At 45.9% G+C, this 16,978-nt stretch overlaps 1 protein-coding gene across 2 annotated transcripts in view; it reads left to right on the top strand.

Annotated features, from left to right (window-relative positions):
- LOC106591943 (netrin receptor DCC) overlaps positions 1 to 16,978 on the top strand; it is a 586,418-nt gene that overhangs the window by 422,128 nt on the left and 147,312 nt on the right. For both annotated transcript variants that reach the window (XM_082956999.1, XM_082956994.1), the window contains exon 12: positions 9,093 to 9,142. In XM_082956999.1, coding sequence (XP_082813125.1) covers positions 9,093 to 9,142 — 50 coding nt within the window. The remainder of the gene's footprint in view (positions 1 to 9,092; positions 9,143 to 16,978) is intronic.

Below are 16,978 nucleotides of genomic sequence, written 5' to 3'. Positions count from 1 at the left end.
AACTGTAAATCCCACAGACAGACTTTTCACTTGGATTTGTCATCATGTTCTGCTAAGAGCTTCAGAGAGCAGTGATCACTGGGAACATGTCCTGTGATCTCTGAAAGTTTAGATGTTTTTTCGGGTTCTGATGGGAACAAGCTTGTGTACAGGGAACGGTGCCAGTGGTGGTGCCAGGGTTGCAGTCATGGGAGTGCCTTAAGGGGCCTGGCCCGCCTTAACGTACCTCCTTGCCCGTCCTAATAAAATATTGATCATTTATTTGACCGAGACACACGCCGACAGAAAGACGTATCCATCTCAGTTATTAAAAAGCATCCGAGCGAGTGAAACAGCATCTCTCTGTCTCAGTATGTGTAGATCATGTATCTGATGCTGTCTGGACAGTGAAACAGCACCTCTCTGTCTCAGTATGTGTAGACCATGTATCTGATGCTGTCTGGACAGTGAAACAGCACCTCTCTGTCTCAGTATGTGTAGATCATGTATCTGATGCTGTCTGGACAGTGAAACAGCACCTCTCTGTCTCAGTATGTGTAGACCATGTATCTGATGCTGTCTGGACAGTGAAACAGCACCTCTCTGTCTCAGTATGTGTAGACCATGTATCTGATGCTGTCTGGACAGTGAAACAGCACCTCTCTGTCTCAGTATGTGTAGATCATGTATCTGATGCTGTCTGGACCAAAGTAGTGTGGCATGGTGATATAGTTTCAGCAGAGAGGAAGAGGTGAAGCAAGAGGGCTCACTCCCACCAAAATCTGTCCAGTACAAGCCCAATGCGTTTCCATAGGAATAATATGCAGACCTAAGCTTGTCGCCTGCCTTCCCGCCTTTGGGACAAAGACTCCCACTGTTAAGGCGGAGTCATGAGAATCTCCCCATTATATACAGATCTCTGATTTCAGCCTCTTGTGAATAGGAAGAGAAAGTTTGCGGCTGCACAGTGCGCTGTTAGGATGCTGGGTTGACCTAAAGTTTAATCGATGTCTCGCCAAAATTACATTATTACTTCGGTCTAAGTAATTTCCGTTCAAAACACTTCACCAGGGAGCATGATTTAGCCACAGAGGATCATTAGCTTCTTTTGAAAAATGTTTTGTTGTTGTTGTTGCTGTGGATTGGTGAAGAGATGGTGCGTCTCTCTACAGAATGCATGCTAGCAATAGCTCAAGTCAAGACAGATAGATAGGGAGGCAGACAGGCAGAGAAGAGAGATAAATGTGATTCCAAGAACCAGAATTTTAATCAGGATATTTTCTACTGTTTTTTTATTTTGTCAGCTTTTAGGCCTATGTATTTTACTTAGTTGACGATGGAAGTTATAGACCTACTGCTACGTTGGTCTATAGACTATCTCAGAGTTATATGCTATCATTTCTTTAAAATCCGATGGGTCTATTCCTCCCTGCTTGGTGCCTATCAAGATACAGAGCCTAGCCCACTCCTCTGTCCATCTCTCTCTCGCTGTCACTTTCTGTTCAAAGCAAGGTGCCAAAAGGAGTCTTGGGGTCTTCTGTTCCTCTCAGTTCCTCCCAGCCCCTCCCAACTCCTCCCAACTCCTCCCAGCTCCTCCCAGCTTCTCCCAGCCCCTCCAATCCCCTCTCAGCTCCTCCCAACCGCTCCTAGCTCCTCCCAGCCCCTTTCAGCTCCTCCCAGCCCCTCTCAGCTCCTCCCATCACCTCTCAGCTCCTCCCATCACCTCTCAGCTCCTCCCAACCCCTCTCAGCTCCTCCCAACCCCTCTCAGCTCCTCCCATCCCCTCTCAGCTCCTCCCAGTCACTTTGAGCTCCTCCCATCCCCTCTCAGCCACTCCTAGCTCCTCCCAGCTCCTCTCAGCTCCTCCCATCCCCTCTCAGCTCCTCCCAACCCCTCCCAGCTCCTCCCATCCCCTCCCAGCTCCTCCCATCCCCTCCCAGCTCCTCCCTCCAAGAGTTTTCAATACATTGTGCGAATAGAAATAACAAATTGTCCCGGAAGAAGAAAGACATGGGTGTATGTTTCATGATTAATTACTCATGGTGTGATTGCGTTACCGTACAGGAACTCAAGTCCTTTTGTTCACCCGATTGAGAATACCTCACAACCAAATGCTGACCACATTACCTCTATAGAGAATTTTCTTCGGTTATCGTCACACAGCCGTGCAAATTCCCCTTCAATCCGATACCACGACAACGATCAGGGAAATACACTGGACCTTCAAGCCGATACCATGACAACGCTCAGGGAAATACACTGGACCTTCAAGCCGATACCATGACAACGCTCAGGGGAAATACACTGGACCTTCAAGCCGATACCATGACAACGCTCAGGGAAATACACTGGACCTTCAAGCCGATACCATGACAACGCTCAGGGGAAATACACTGGACCTTCAAGCCGATACCATGACAACGCTCAGGGAAATACACTGGACCTTGGAATATGGAATCCTGAGGCTGCATTTATTATACCTGGGGACTTTAATTAAGCAAATCTGAGAAAAACGCTACCAAATTTCTATCAACACATTTCCTGTAGTACTTGGGCTTCAAAAACTCTCAACCATTGGTTCTCTTCCTTTAGGATGGCTACAAGACCCACCCCCCCCCCCCCCATCCTCCCTTCGGCAAATAAGATCATGACTCCATTTTGCTCCTCCCTTCCTATAGGCAGAAACTCAAATAGGAAGTACCCATGCTAAGGTCTATTCAACGCTGGTCTGACCAATCGGAATCCATGCTTCCAGACTGTTTTGTTCACGCGGACTGGGACATGTTCCAGGTTGCCTCTGAGAATAACGTTAACGTATAAACTGACACGGTGACTGAGTGCATCAGGAAGTGTATAGGGGATATTGTTCATGACTGTCCTGAACCAGTCCTGATGTACTGGTTCCTCTCTAGGTTTCTTCCTAGGTTTTTGGCCTTTCTAGGGAGTTTTTCCTAGGGAGTTTTTCCTAGCCACCGTGCTTCTTTCACATGCATTGCTTGCTGTTTGGGGTTTTAGGCTGGGTTTCTGTACAGCACTTTGAGATATCAGCTGATGTACGAAGGGCTATATAAATACATTTGATTTGATTTGATTAAAACCTATCCAAACCAAAAACCGTGGATAAATGGCAACATTCTCTCAAAACAGAAAGCTTCTAAACGCATTTAACCATGACAAGGTGACTGGGAATATGGTTGAAAACAAACAGTCCAGTTATGTCCTCCGTAAGGCAATCAAACATGCAAAATATAAGTACAGAGACAAAGTGGACTCTCAAATCAACGGCTCAGGCACAAGACGTACACTACCGTTCAAAAGTTTGGGATCACTTAGAAATGTCCTTGTTTTTGAAAGAAAAGCAGCTTTTTTTTTTTTGGTCCATTACAATAACATCAAATTGATCAGAAATACAGTGTAGACATTGTTAATGTTGTAAATGACTATTGTAGCTGGAAATGGCAGTTTTTTTTTATGGAATATCTACATAGGTGTACAGAGGCCCATTATCAGCAACCATCACTGCTGTGTTCCAATGGCACGTTGTGTTAGCTAATCCAAGTTCATAATTTTAAAAGGCTAATTGATCATTAGAAACCCCTTTTGCAATGATGTTAGCACAGCTGAAAACTGTTGTTCTGATTAAAGAAGCTATAAAACTGGCCTTCTGTAGACTAGTTGAGTATCTGGAGCATCAGCATTTGGGGGTTCAATTACAGGCTCAAAATGGCAAGAATCAAATAATTCTTTCTTCTGAAACTCGTCAGTCTATTCTTGTTCTGAGAAATGAAGGCTATTCCATGCGAGAAATTGCCAAGAAACTGAAGATCTCATAGAACACTGTGTACTACTCCCTTCACAGAACAGCACAAATTGGCTCTAACCAAAATAGAAAGAGGAGTGGGAGGCCCCGGTGCACAACTGAGCAAGAGGACAAGTACATTAGAGTGTCTAGTTTGAGAAACAGATGCCTCACACGTCCTCAACTGGCAGCTTCATTAAATAGTACCCTCAAAACACCAGTCTCAACGTCAACAGTGAAGAGGCGACTCCAGGATGCTGGCCTTCTGGGACCAGTACCAGTAACACGTTTGGACGTGTTTTGATTTGTTTAACACTTTTTTGGTCACTATTTGTTAATTCATAGTTTTAATGTCTTATTCTACAATGTCGAAAATAGTAAAAATAAAGAAAAACTCTTAAATGAGTAGGTGAGTCCAAACTTTTGACTGGTTCTGTATATATTTATACTCTGGACTCTGATATTGCTCGTCCTAATATTTAAATATTTCTAAATTCCATTATTTTACTTTTATATTTGAGTATTGTTGTGTATTGTTAGATACTACTACACTGTTGGAGATAGGAACACAAGCATTTCACTACACCCGCAGTAACATCTGCTAGACATGTGTATGCGACCAATAACATTTGATTTGATTGATTTCCTAGCTCCTCCCAGCCCCTCCCATTCCTTTCCAGCCCATCCTAGCTCCTCCCAGCCCCTCCCAACTCCTCTCAGCCCTGTCGTGTCTTTGGCATCATGAAAACGAAAGACATGTTTATCAAATAACTCTCTGTAATTATTATTGTGCGATTAAACTGATTTATCGTGTAACGGTAATTAACTAGGAAGTTGGGGCACCAAGGAAAATATTCAGATTACAAAGTTATAATTTTCCTAATTTAACTTTCAGATATTATAATATCTGATCTATTAGTCTTCTGATTAATGACGTATTAGTTACCTCGTCAGTCTCATTCCAAACGTCGTAAATTGTTGGTTATCTGCACGAACCCAGTCTTCACTATGAGTCATCCATATATCAATTGTCTTAAAATCATTTATTTACTAACTAAGTAATTCACAGAAATGCATAACAAACACTAGATATGGTTACAAAAAAATGATAGGAGAATGTGCTCTAGTGGGCTAAACCGGCATGGCGGCTTGTTAGACAAAAGAGTTGATAATTATAACAATTGAAATGCTAACCCTTTGCACATGAACGCTCACTCATTCGGGAACAATTGCAATCAATATATATATACAGAAAGAATAAAGACATTTCAAATGTCATTTTATGTATACTGCTCAAAAAAATAAAGGCAACACTAAAATAACACATCCTAGATCTGAATGAATGAAATAATCTTATTAAATACTTTTTTCTTTACATAGTTGAATGTGCTGACAACAAAATCACACAAAAATAATCAATGGAAATCCAATTTATCAACCCATGGAGGTCTGGATTTGGAGTCACACTCAAAATTAAAGTGGAAAACCACACTACAGGCTGATCCAACTTTGATGTAATGTCCTTAAAATAAGTCAAAATGAGGCTCAGTAGTGTGTGTGGCCTCCACGTGCCTGTATGACCTCCCTACAACGCCTGGGCATGCTCCTGATGAGGTGGCGGATGGTCTCCTGAGGGATCTCCTCCCAGACCTGGACTAAAGCATCCGCCAACTCCTGGACAGTCTGTGGTGCAACGTGGCGTTGGTGGATGGAGCGAGACATGATGTCCCAGATGTGCTCAATTGGATTCAGGTCTGGGGAACGAGGCGGGCCAGTCCATAGCATCAATGCCTTCCTCCTGCAGGAACTGCTGACACACTCCAGCCACATGAGGTCTAGCATTGTCTTGCATTAGGAGGAACCCAGGGCCAACCGCACCAGCATATGGTCTCACAAGGGGTCTGAGGATCTCATCTCGGTACCTAATGGCAGTCAGGCTACCTCTGGTGAGCACATGGAGGGTGTGCGGCCCCCCCAAAGAAATGCCACCCCACACCATGACTGACCCACCGCCAAACCGGTCATGCTGGAGGATGTTGCAGGCAGCAGAACGTTCTCCACGGCATCTCCAGACTGTCACGTCTGCCACATGTGCTCAGTGTGAACCTGCTTTCATCTGTGAAGAGCACAGGGCGCCAGTGGCGAATTTGCCAATCTTGGTGTTCTCTGGCAAATGCCAAACGTCCTGCACGGTGTTGGGCTGTAAGCACAACCCCCACCTGTGGACGTCGGGCCCTCATACCACCCTCATGGAGTCTGTTTCTGACCGTTTGAGCAGACACATGCACATTTGTGGCCTGCTGGAGGTCATTTTGCAGGGCTCTGGCAGTGCTCCTCCTGCTCCTCCTTGCACAAAGGCGGAGGTAGCGGTCCTGCTGCTGGGTTGTTGCCCTCCTACGGCCTCCTCCACGTCTCCTGATGTACTGGCCTGTCTCCTGGTAGCGCCTCCATGCTCTGGACACTACGCTGACAGACACAGCAAACCTTCTTGCCACAGCTCGCATTGATGTGCCATCCTGGATGAGCTGCACTACCTGAGCCACTTGTGTGGGTTGTAGACTCCGTCTCATGCTACCACTAGAGTGAAAACACCGCCAGCATTCAAAAGTGACCAAAACATCAGCCAGGAAGCATAGGAACTGAGAAGTGGTCTGTGGTACCCACCTGCAGAACCACTCCTTTATTGGGGGTGTCTTGCTAATTGCCTATAATTTCTACCTGTTGTCTATTCCATTTGCACAACAGCATGTGAAATTTATTGTCAATCAGTGTTGCTTCCTAAGTGGACAGTTTGATTTCACAGAAGTGTGATTGACTTGGAGATACATTGTGTTGTTTAAGTGTTCCCTTTATTTTTTGGAGCAGTATATTTACGCTCAGTGTGTCGTCGGGATCTTTGCTGAAAAGGTTGTTCTGTTGGAGAGTTTGTGTCCTCGCGTTCTCTCTCTCTCTCTCTCTCTCTCTCTCTCTCTCTTTCTCTCTCTCTCTCTCTCTCTCTCTCTCTCTCTCTCTCTCTCTCTCTCGGTTAGAATGGATATTTCAAAGCGACATTCATTAATGTCGTTATAGGACAGATGTTTCGTCAGTCTTCGCGTTCAATGATACCGAATTCCTAGCTGCAGACTAGTAATTAATATCAAAGACTTGTTATTATTCTGTCAGTATCAATAGTCTAAGAGTTTAACCACGTGGCATGGTTAAAGTTCAGAACGAGGAATGCATGGTCAAACTTTCAGCCAACTTGTAATGGAGGTCAGCTCGGTCTGGTGATAGAAAATCTGGGTGGGGGTTATATTCGGAATACAGAAAAAGGCTGTCTCATGACGCCAGGTCCCGTCTGTTCATGGGGGCGTGCCGATGACTTGGTGAAACTTTAAACAGAAATACAATTCTCTCACATTAACATCTTACAAGCATCCCAACATATTCCAAATAGCTTTATCCTTATTCATTCATTTCTATACAACCATTAGATGTAAGTCTCACAACTGAGGCTATTATATAAACATAGCCATGGTAATGTGGCCGTATTGTCTCTTATGAGCTTCACAAAATTGTACCAAATGGACCAGTTCGTAGCTGGATTCTTCACCGATCTTTTATACCTTCTCCAGAACATAAATGTCGTTCGGTTCTCCAGTCCTGTGAGGTGGAAGAATTCCTGGGTTCTTTCTATGAAACCCACTCTGTCTTTATACTGTGGCCATGAGGCGGGACATTTTCTTAGGAATTTACGACCGCTCTCCAAGAGCCTGGGTAGGGGGAGGTAGGGGTAGGGGGATGGTGCATAGAAAACACAAAGAGGGCAACGTCATGACAGCCCTCATAACTTTCTTATAGCTCTTGATTGTCTCCTCGTATTATCTTCAGTGCAGAGCTGAGAGGGTTAAGAGGGTTGAAGGAATGTATCTTCTGTCAGATCCCATTAACAGTGGCTGAATGTTTCATATGAGCCCCAAGAGCTGAATTATATCTCCCTGCTTAGTTAATGCTCCTTGTGCTGTCGTAATGAAACCACCGGGCTGGCCGGCTGCAGCCACCGCCGCTTCTCTCTCTCTTTATTGCCGGCTGGCTTCTCATTTCTCTCTCTGAGGTAATTAATTACTTTTTCCCCCTCCCACACGTCGCCAGTCCACACACCAGTCACTCCACGGCTTCACGCCAAGCCTGTACTTCAGGCACACTGCCGACCAGGCTGGCAGGTCACTCAAGCACATGCCAATGTCACTACTACCAACCTGCCTCCTCCACTAACCTGTGGACTGTGTGCTGCCAGAACCTGTACAGCTGAAGGAGTTCAATAGTCTGCAAAACCTGGAATTATGGCAACCTGTTTTAGAAATCTTTGATAGCTGTTTAAAATATAGTAGTCTCCAATGGTCTCCTCTGAGTGTATAGAATGTTGTCATAGATAGATGAGATATGTAGAAATGTCAGTCCTGTTATCTGTCATTCATGTTACCTAATTAGGTCATTTTGAAGGGGTCGTTCCCATCCTGCGTGCCCATTGGCCGGGCTGGAGAGGCCCTGTCATAGATAAGCCTGACGGAGTGTCTCTTTAATGTCACCATTTACTTTGTTCATTACATCTAAAAAACTAGGAAGTCCATTCGAGGAAGACAAGATAACCATTTCTTTCAGCTGTAATTCAACCTATTTAGCTTCTCGACAGGAAATGTACTTCAATTACTTTAAATGGGTTTCGTGTCGATATTCTGAAGCGATATCTCGTCAATTGTAATTTGATAATTCATGTTCAAGTAACTTGTGTTAAGTCTGTGTGTTAAAGAGATGACGACGGATGTGTCTACAATCATTTGAATCATTTGACTTGATCAGAATGGGAATGTAATAAATCTTGAGTGTAGTACACATGCTGCACCTGTACATTATATCAGGGGTCCCCAAATTTACAGTCAGTCGCGGGACGATTTGTTCTTGAGCGGATGGTCGGGGTGCTGGAACAAAATTATAAATCATTTGTACACTACAAATTGACCTCAAGAATCCTAAACGGATATAGAATTTGACAACAACAACAAAAAATCTGAATCATTTCAAACCTTGATTACATTGGGATACGATCACATACAGTATGCCTCTATATTAATGCGTGGGAATACTTGATAACAGATTTATTTTATTTTGTTATTTAAAAAAAAAATGAAAATCACTTTTGAGCTGAGTTCCTGGTGATTTTACAGTCCCTCATGTCCAACAACAGATGTGTCCCATGTGTCAGCTATTGTGGGACCCTGCTTTTAAATGTATGTATTTGTTTCATTCATTTTATCGTGTGTTATTTCATCCACAGTGCCAAGTGCTCCACCACAAAATATCTCGTTGGAAGGCGTTCTCTCAAGGGTGAGTACATGCATTTTGGGATTTTAAATATATATATATGTGTGTAAATATATATCCTTTGGGCTATAAAACATCATTGCTATAAAGTCATTTGATGACATTTCCACAAACCTCAGTCTGAGACCCAGAGAACATGTATTTTTATTGACTTGAATGTCAGCGGCTGGGGCCCCTACAGGCTTCAGTGGCTGGGGCCCCTACAGGCTTCAGTAGCTGGGGACCCTACAGGCTTCAGTGGCTGGGGACCCTACAGGCTTCAGTGACTGGGGCCCCTACAGGTTTCAGTAGCTGGGGCCCCTACAGGCTTCAGTGACTGGGGACCCTACAGGCTTCAGTAGTTGGGGCCCCTACAGGCTTCAGTAGCTGGGGCCCCTACAGGCTTCAGTAGCTGGGGCTCCTACAGGCTTCAGTGACTGGGGCCCCTACAGAAATCAGTGACTGGGGACCCTACAGGCTTCAGTAGATGGGGCCCCTACAGGCTCCAGTAGCTGGGGCCCCTACAGGCTTCAGTAGCGGGGGCCCCTACAGGCTACAGTGACTGGGGCCCCTACAGGCTTCAGTGACTGGGGCTCCTACAGGCTTCAGTAGCTGGGGCTCCTACAGAAATCAGTGACTGGGGCCCCTACAGAAATCAGTGACTGGGGACCCTACAGGCTTCAGTAGATGGGGACCCTACAGGCTTCAGTAGCTGGGGCTCCTACAGGCTTCAGTAGCTGGGGATCCTACAGGCTTCAGTGGCTGGGGACCCTACAGGCTTCAGTAGCTGGGGACCCTACAGGCTTCAGTAGCTGGGGACCCTACAGGCTTCAGTAGCTGGGGCTCCTACAGGCTTCAGTGACTGTGGCCCCTGCATGCTTCAGTGACTGGGGCCCCTACAGAAATCAGTGACTGGGACCCCTACAGGCTTCAGTGACTGGGGCCCCTACAGAAATCAGTGACTGGGGCCCCTACAGAAATCAGTGACTGGGACCCCTACAGGCTTCAGTGACTGGGGCCCCTGCAGGCTTCAGTGGCTGGGGCCCCTAAAGGCTTCAGTAGCTGGGGACCCTACAGGCTTCAGTAGCTGGGGCCCCTACAGGCTTCAGTAGCTGGGGACCCTACAGGCTTCAGTAGCTGGGGACCATACAGGCTTCAGTAGCTGGGGCCCCTGCAGGCTTCAGTGGCTGGGGCCCCTACAGGCTTCAGTAGCTTGGGACCCTACAGGCTTCAGTAGCTGGGGACCCTACAGGCTTTAGTAGCTGGGGCCCCTACAGGCTTCAGTAGCTGGGGACCCTACAGGCTTCAGTAGCTGGGGATCCTACAGGCTTCAGTAGCTGGGGCCCCTACAGGCTTGGTGTGGCTCCTGAGGAGGGCACAGTGCTTGAGAAAGTGGAAAAAGAGAGGAAATTCAAGCCTTGAACATCACAAATAGATTTGGGACCAGAAAATATGTCTTAACCTTGAAGTTCCAGCCTTGGACATATTCTACAAATCATTTTTTATTATCTCAGGGGTTTTTCTGTTAACCAGAATACTCATCTATTCCACCATTCACCCACATTTGCAGTAGAAACGTTGAAAGATGAGAGAGAGAAGCTCAGAAGCAGAAGTGTTGATCTGACAGAATTATTTATACTAGTTAGTCTACTTACAGTATTTTCAACCACAACAACAACAACAGCAGCAGTCGTCATTGATATGTTTCTATCATATAAAGGAACTGTAATACTAGCTGCCACGGCAACGGCTAGCCTAGACTAGATGAATAAAGAGTCACCGTTTAAAAAAAATAAAAATAAAACATGTGATTGACTCTTTATAAGATAAAACCTTTGGGAAGGGGTTTATGAGTAGTTCATGGCATCTCTCTAAACCCCTTCAGGTGGGAATTAAATCTACTGTTAACACGTGGTGGTGTTGGAAGAATGGATTAAACTGGATCATATTGTCATCATTTAAAGTGGCCTTCCAATCTGGTCATGTTTAACTAACGTTATGTAGTACATTATATGTCCCAATGGGGGACTCTATTCATTTTAAAGAGGTCTGGTCAAAAGTACAGCAGTGTATAGGGAATAGGTTGCAATTTTGGGACACAGTAAACCAGACAGACTGAGTGTTGTCTAAACAATATGCATTGGGGCATTTCATATCATTATTGACAATATTGACATTTCATTACATAAGAGAATGAGAACTTGATGCTTTAAGTCATTTCAGGAAGGTTTATGGTATTAAGAAAGTCCTACAGAGATAACGTTGTGGAATAGAGTTTCATTCACTAAAGTATATGGTTGGTTTTGGACAGCAAGGCTTGATGATGTACATGTTGACAGTCAGAAGCATATTAAACTATTATAGAAAGTTGAATGACTTCCATACTGACCTCCTAACCCTTATTCTAAACCTTACCCTAACCCTAAACCCAAGCATTACCCTAACCCTAAACCCAAGCATTACCCTAACCCTAAACCCAAGCATTACCCTAACCCTAAACTCAAGCATTACCCTAACCCTAAACCCTAGCATTACCCTAACCCTAAACCCTAGCATTACCCTAACCCTAAACCCAAGCATTACCCTAACCCTAAACCCTAGCATTACCCTAACCCTAAACCCAAGCATTACCCTAACCCTAAACCCAAGCATTACCCTAACCCTAAACCCTAGCATTACCCTAACCCTAAACCCAAGCATTACCCTAACCCTAAACCCAAGCATTACCCTAACCCTAAACCCTAGCATTACCCTAACCCTAAACCCAAGCATTACCCTAACCCTAAACCCTAGCATTACCCTAACCCTAAACCCAAGCATTACCCTAACCCTAAACCCAAGCATTACCCTAACCCTAAACCCAAGCATTACCCTAAACCCTAGCATTACCCTAACCCTAAACCCAAGCATTACCCTAACCCTAAACCCAAGCATTACCCTAACCCTAAACCCTAGCATTACTCTAACCCTAAACCCAAGCATTACTCTAACCCTAAACCCAAGGATTACCCTAACCCTAAACCCTAGCATTACCCTAACCCTAAACCCAAGCATTACCCTAACCCTAAACCCAAGCATTACCCTAACCCTAAACCCTAGCATTACTCTAACCCTAAACCCTAGCATTACCCTAACCCTAAAACAAAGCATTACCCTAAACCCAAGCATTACCCTAACCCTAAACCAAAGTATTACCCTAACCCTTACAATAACCATAAACCCAAGCATTACCCTTACCCTAATCCTAAACACAAGCATTACCCTAACCCTAACCCTTACCCTAAACCCAAGCATTACCCTAACCCTTACCCTAAACCAAAGCATTACCCTAAACCTTACCCTAACCTTAAACCCAGGTATTAACCTAACCCTTCCCCAATCCTAAACCCAAGCATTACCCTAACCCTTACCCTGAACCCAAGCATTACCCTAACCCTAACCCCTCCATACTGCTTTTTGAGGGACTTCCCAACCCTTACCCTAAACCTAACCCTAACCCTAAAATCAAGCATTACCCTAACCCTAAAACTTACCCCAACCCTTACCCTAACCCTGACCCTAATCTCAAGCATTACCCTAACCCTTATCCTTATCCCAAGCATTAACCTAATCCTAAACCTTACCCCAACGCTTACCCTAACCCTAAACTCAAGCATTACCCTAACCCTTATCCTAACCCCAAGCATTACCCTAACCCTAAACCTAACCCTAACCACAAGCATTACCCTAACCCTCAACCTTACCCTAACCCCAAGCATTACCCTAACCCCAAGCATTACCCTAACCACAAGCATTACCCTAACCACAAGCATTACCCTAACCCTAACCCTAAGCATAACCCTAACCCTAACCCCAAGCATTACCCTAACCCTAAACCTTACCCTAACCCTAAGCATAACCCTAACCCTAACCCCAAGCATTACCCTAAATCTAAACCTTACCCTGATGGAGATAACTGGTTCATGTCAGGATAACTGGTTCATGTCAGGATAACTGGTTCATGTCAGGATAACTGGTTCATGTCAGGATGGAGATAAATGGTTCATATGAGCATCAGAAATGATACACATTTTTACTGAGGAAAAGTTGGAGAAGTTAGAGTGTATTGGTCAGGGACCATGCTCAACAAATACTGAACCAGATGGAGATACACACAATTCATCAGTCCAGTTGGAAGCAAACTGAATAGAGCAAAGTTTGTGGGACAAAGTTTTACAACACTAGTTTTGTGTGATGCATGGCGACCCAAGGATCTTTAGTTACTGAGAAAGCAGTTTAGAAACAAACACAACGTGAAATACCTCAATAGAAGGCATCGTTCCAAGGTTGTTTGTTGTAGAGAGAGAGAGAGAGAGAGAGAGAGAGAGAGAGAGAGAGAGAGAGAGAGAGAGAGAGAGAGAGAGAGAGAGAGGAGAGAGAGAGAGAGAGAGAGAGAGACAGAGAGAGAGAGAGAGAGAGAGAGAGAGAGAGAGAGAGAGAGAAATTAGGGAGCGATGGCACCATTTCAAGGCTGTTGTTGTAGAGAGAGAGAGAGCAAGAGAGACAGAGATAGAGCGTGAGAGAGAGGGAGAGACGGAGAGAGAGAGGGAGAAAGAGGGGGAGACAGAGCGAAGGAAGAGGGAGGACGGAGAGATGGCATCATTCCATCTGTTTGTTGTTCAAAGAGGCATTCACCACGTAACCCAAAACAGTTCTACCTGGAACCAGAAGAGTTCTACCGGGAACCAAAAGAGTTCTACCGGGAACCAAAAGAGTTCTACCGGGAACCAAAAAAGGGTTTTACTATGGGGACAGCCGAAGAACACTTTTGGAACACTTTTGGAACCCTTTTGGAACCCTTTTGGAACCCTTTTTTCTAAGAGTGTATATCTAACAGATATTACAGAGTTTGTTGCTTGTTGAAGCCTTTATAGAATGAAGACTGATTCTGGCTGGCTAACTATGGGCTTCTTACATACACTACTGCACTACATTTGACCAAAACCCCTTCTATAGAAATCAGGCAGGCATCTTAGAAATACATCTTCTCATACCCAGTGAGAACAGAACAGTGGTACAACAGTACAGAGCTGGAGAGAGAGCGGGAGAGAGAGCCCGAAAGATAGAGGGAGAGAGCGAGAGAGAGAACGAGAGAGCGAGAGAGAGCGGGAGAGAGAGAGAGAGAGAGCGAAAGATAGAGCGGGAGAGAGAGAGAGGACGAGAGAGAGAGAGAGAGAGAGAGAGAGAGACTCCACGTAGAGTCTAAGCCAACCCAACAGTGACAGTCAGGTCTGTGGGGACCTGGGTGGGTGGTGTGAGAGCGCGTGTAGCAGGGATGCAGTTGGCTATCACACATCTGTGCAGCATGGTCGTCATTGTCAACAGTGATGAGTCCCAATAGGTGGGCGTATTATTCCCCAAACACTCAGCCTGTTACACCCCAGTCTGCCAGAGGATTTAACTGTGCTGTTTCTCAGCCTGTTACACCCCAGCCTGGCTGAGGATTTAACTGTGCTGTTTCTCAGCCTGTTACACTATGGGTCCTGAGTACTATGGGTCCTGAGCTCTATGGGTCCTCATCTCTATGGGTCCTCATCTCTATGGGTCCTCATCTCTATGGGCCCTCAGCTCTATGGGTCCTCATCTCTATGGGTCCTCATCTCTATGGGCCCTCAGCTCTATGGGTCCTCATCTCTATGGGTCCTCATCTCTATGGGTCCTGAGTTCTATGGGTCCTGAGCTCTATGGGTCCTGAGCTCTATGGGTCCTCATCTCTATGGGTCCTCATCTCTATGGGTCCTCAGCTCTATGGGTCCTGAGCTCTATGGGTCCTCAGCTCTATGGGTCCTGAGCTCTATGGGTCCTCAGCTCTATGGGTCCTCATCTCTATGGGTCCTGAGCTCTATGGGTCCTCATCTCTATGGGTCCTCATCTCTATGGGTCCTCAGCTCTATGGGTCCTCATCTCTATGGGCCCTCAGCTCTATGGGTCCTCATCTCTATGGGTCCTCAGCCCTATGGGTCCTCATCTCTATGGGTCCTCAGCTCTATGGGTCCTCATCTCTATGGGTCCTCATCTCTATGGGTCCTCAGCCCTATGGGTCCTCATCTCTATGGGTCCTCAGCCCTATGGGTCCTCATCTCTATGGGTCCTCATCTCTATGGGTCCTCAGCTCTATGGGTCCTCATCTCTATGGGTCCTCAGCTCTATGGGCCCTCATCTCTATGGGTCCTCAGCTCTATGGGTCCTCATCTCTATGGGTCCTCATCTCTATGGGTCCTCATCTCTATGGGTCCTCAGCTCTATGGGTCCTCATCTCTATGGGTCCTCAGCTCTATGGGTCCTCAGCTCTATGGGTCCTCATCTCTATGGGTCCTCATCTCTATGGGTCCTCATCTCTATGGGTCCTCATCTCTATGGGTCCTCATCTCTATGGGTCCTCATCTCTATGGGTCCTCATCTCTATGGGTCCTCAGCTCTATGGGTCCTCATCTCTATGGGTCCTCATCTCTATGGGTCCTGGTCATATGTAGTGCACCATATAAGGAATGTTTTGGGGATGTTGACTGTGTCCACACGGTTTGGTTTTCGGCACTGAAGCAGAGAGTGTTCCAGGCCAAACAAACAACTAGGAATAAATCCTTAGACAAGATGAGCTCTTCACCCCTGAACAATTATTGTTACCTACAGTAACCCAACCCCCTGTTATCTAACCCTACCCCCTGTTATCTAACACCTGTTATCTAACCCTACCCCCTGTTACCTAACCCTAACCCCTGTTATCTAACCCTACCCCCTGTTATCTAACCCTACCCCGTTACCTAACCCTACCCCTTGTTACCTAACCCTACCCCCTGTTATCTAACCCTACCCCCTGTTATCTAACCCTACCCCCTGTTACCTAACCCTACCCCCTGTTACCTAACCCTACCCCCTGTTATCTAACCCTACCCCCAGTTACCTACCTCCTGTTACCTAACCCTACCCCCTGTTACCCAACCCCTGTTACCTAACCCTACTCCCTGTTATCTAACCCTACCCCCTGTTATCTAACCCTACCCCCTGTTACCTAACCCTACCCCCTGTTACCTAACCCTACCCCCTGTTACCTAACCCTAACCCCTGTTATCTAACCCTACCCCCTGTTATCTAACCCCTGTTATCTAACCCTAACCCCTGTTATCTAACCCTACCCCCAGTTACCTAACCCTACCCCCTGTTACCTAACCCTACCCCCTGTTATCTAACCCTACCCCCTGTTACCTAACCCCTGTTACCTAACCCTACCCCCTGTTATCTAACCCTAACCCCTGTTATCTAACCCTACCCCCTGTTATCTAACCCTACCCCCTGTTATCTAACCCTAACCCCTGTTATCTAACCCTACCCCCTGTTATCTAACCCTACCCCCTGTTATTTAACCCTAACCCCTGTTACCTACCCCCTGTTACCTACCCCCTGTTACCTAACCCTACCCCCTGTTATCTAACCCTATCCCCTGTTATCTAACCCTAACCCCTTTTACCTACCCCCTGTTATCTAACCCTACCCCCTGTTATCTAACCCTAACCCCTGTTACCTACCCCCTGTTATCTAACCCTACCCCCTGTTATCTACCCCCTGTTACCTAACCCCTGTTATCTAACCCCTGTTATCTAACCCTACCCCCTGTTACCTAACCCCTGTTATCTAACCCCTGTTATCTAACCCCACCCCCTGTTACCTAACCCTACCCCCTGTTATCTACCCCCTATTATCTAACCCTACCCTCTGTTATCTAACCCTAACCCCTGTTATCTAACCCCTGTTATCTAACCCTACCCCCTGTTATCTAACCCCTGTTATCTACCCCCTGTTATCTACCCCCTGTTATCTAACCCC

Source organism: Salmo salar, chromosome 01, assembly GCF_965601325.2.
Source record: "Salmo salar chromosome 01, fSalSal1, whole genome shotgun sequence".
Classification (NCBI taxonomy): domain Eukaryota; kingdom Metazoa; phylum Chordata; class Actinopteri; order Salmoniformes; family Salmonidae; genus Salmo; species Salmo salar.
The sequence above is the reverse complement of the archived record's forward strand: the minus strand, read 5'-3'. Positions and strand labels throughout refer to the sequence as shown.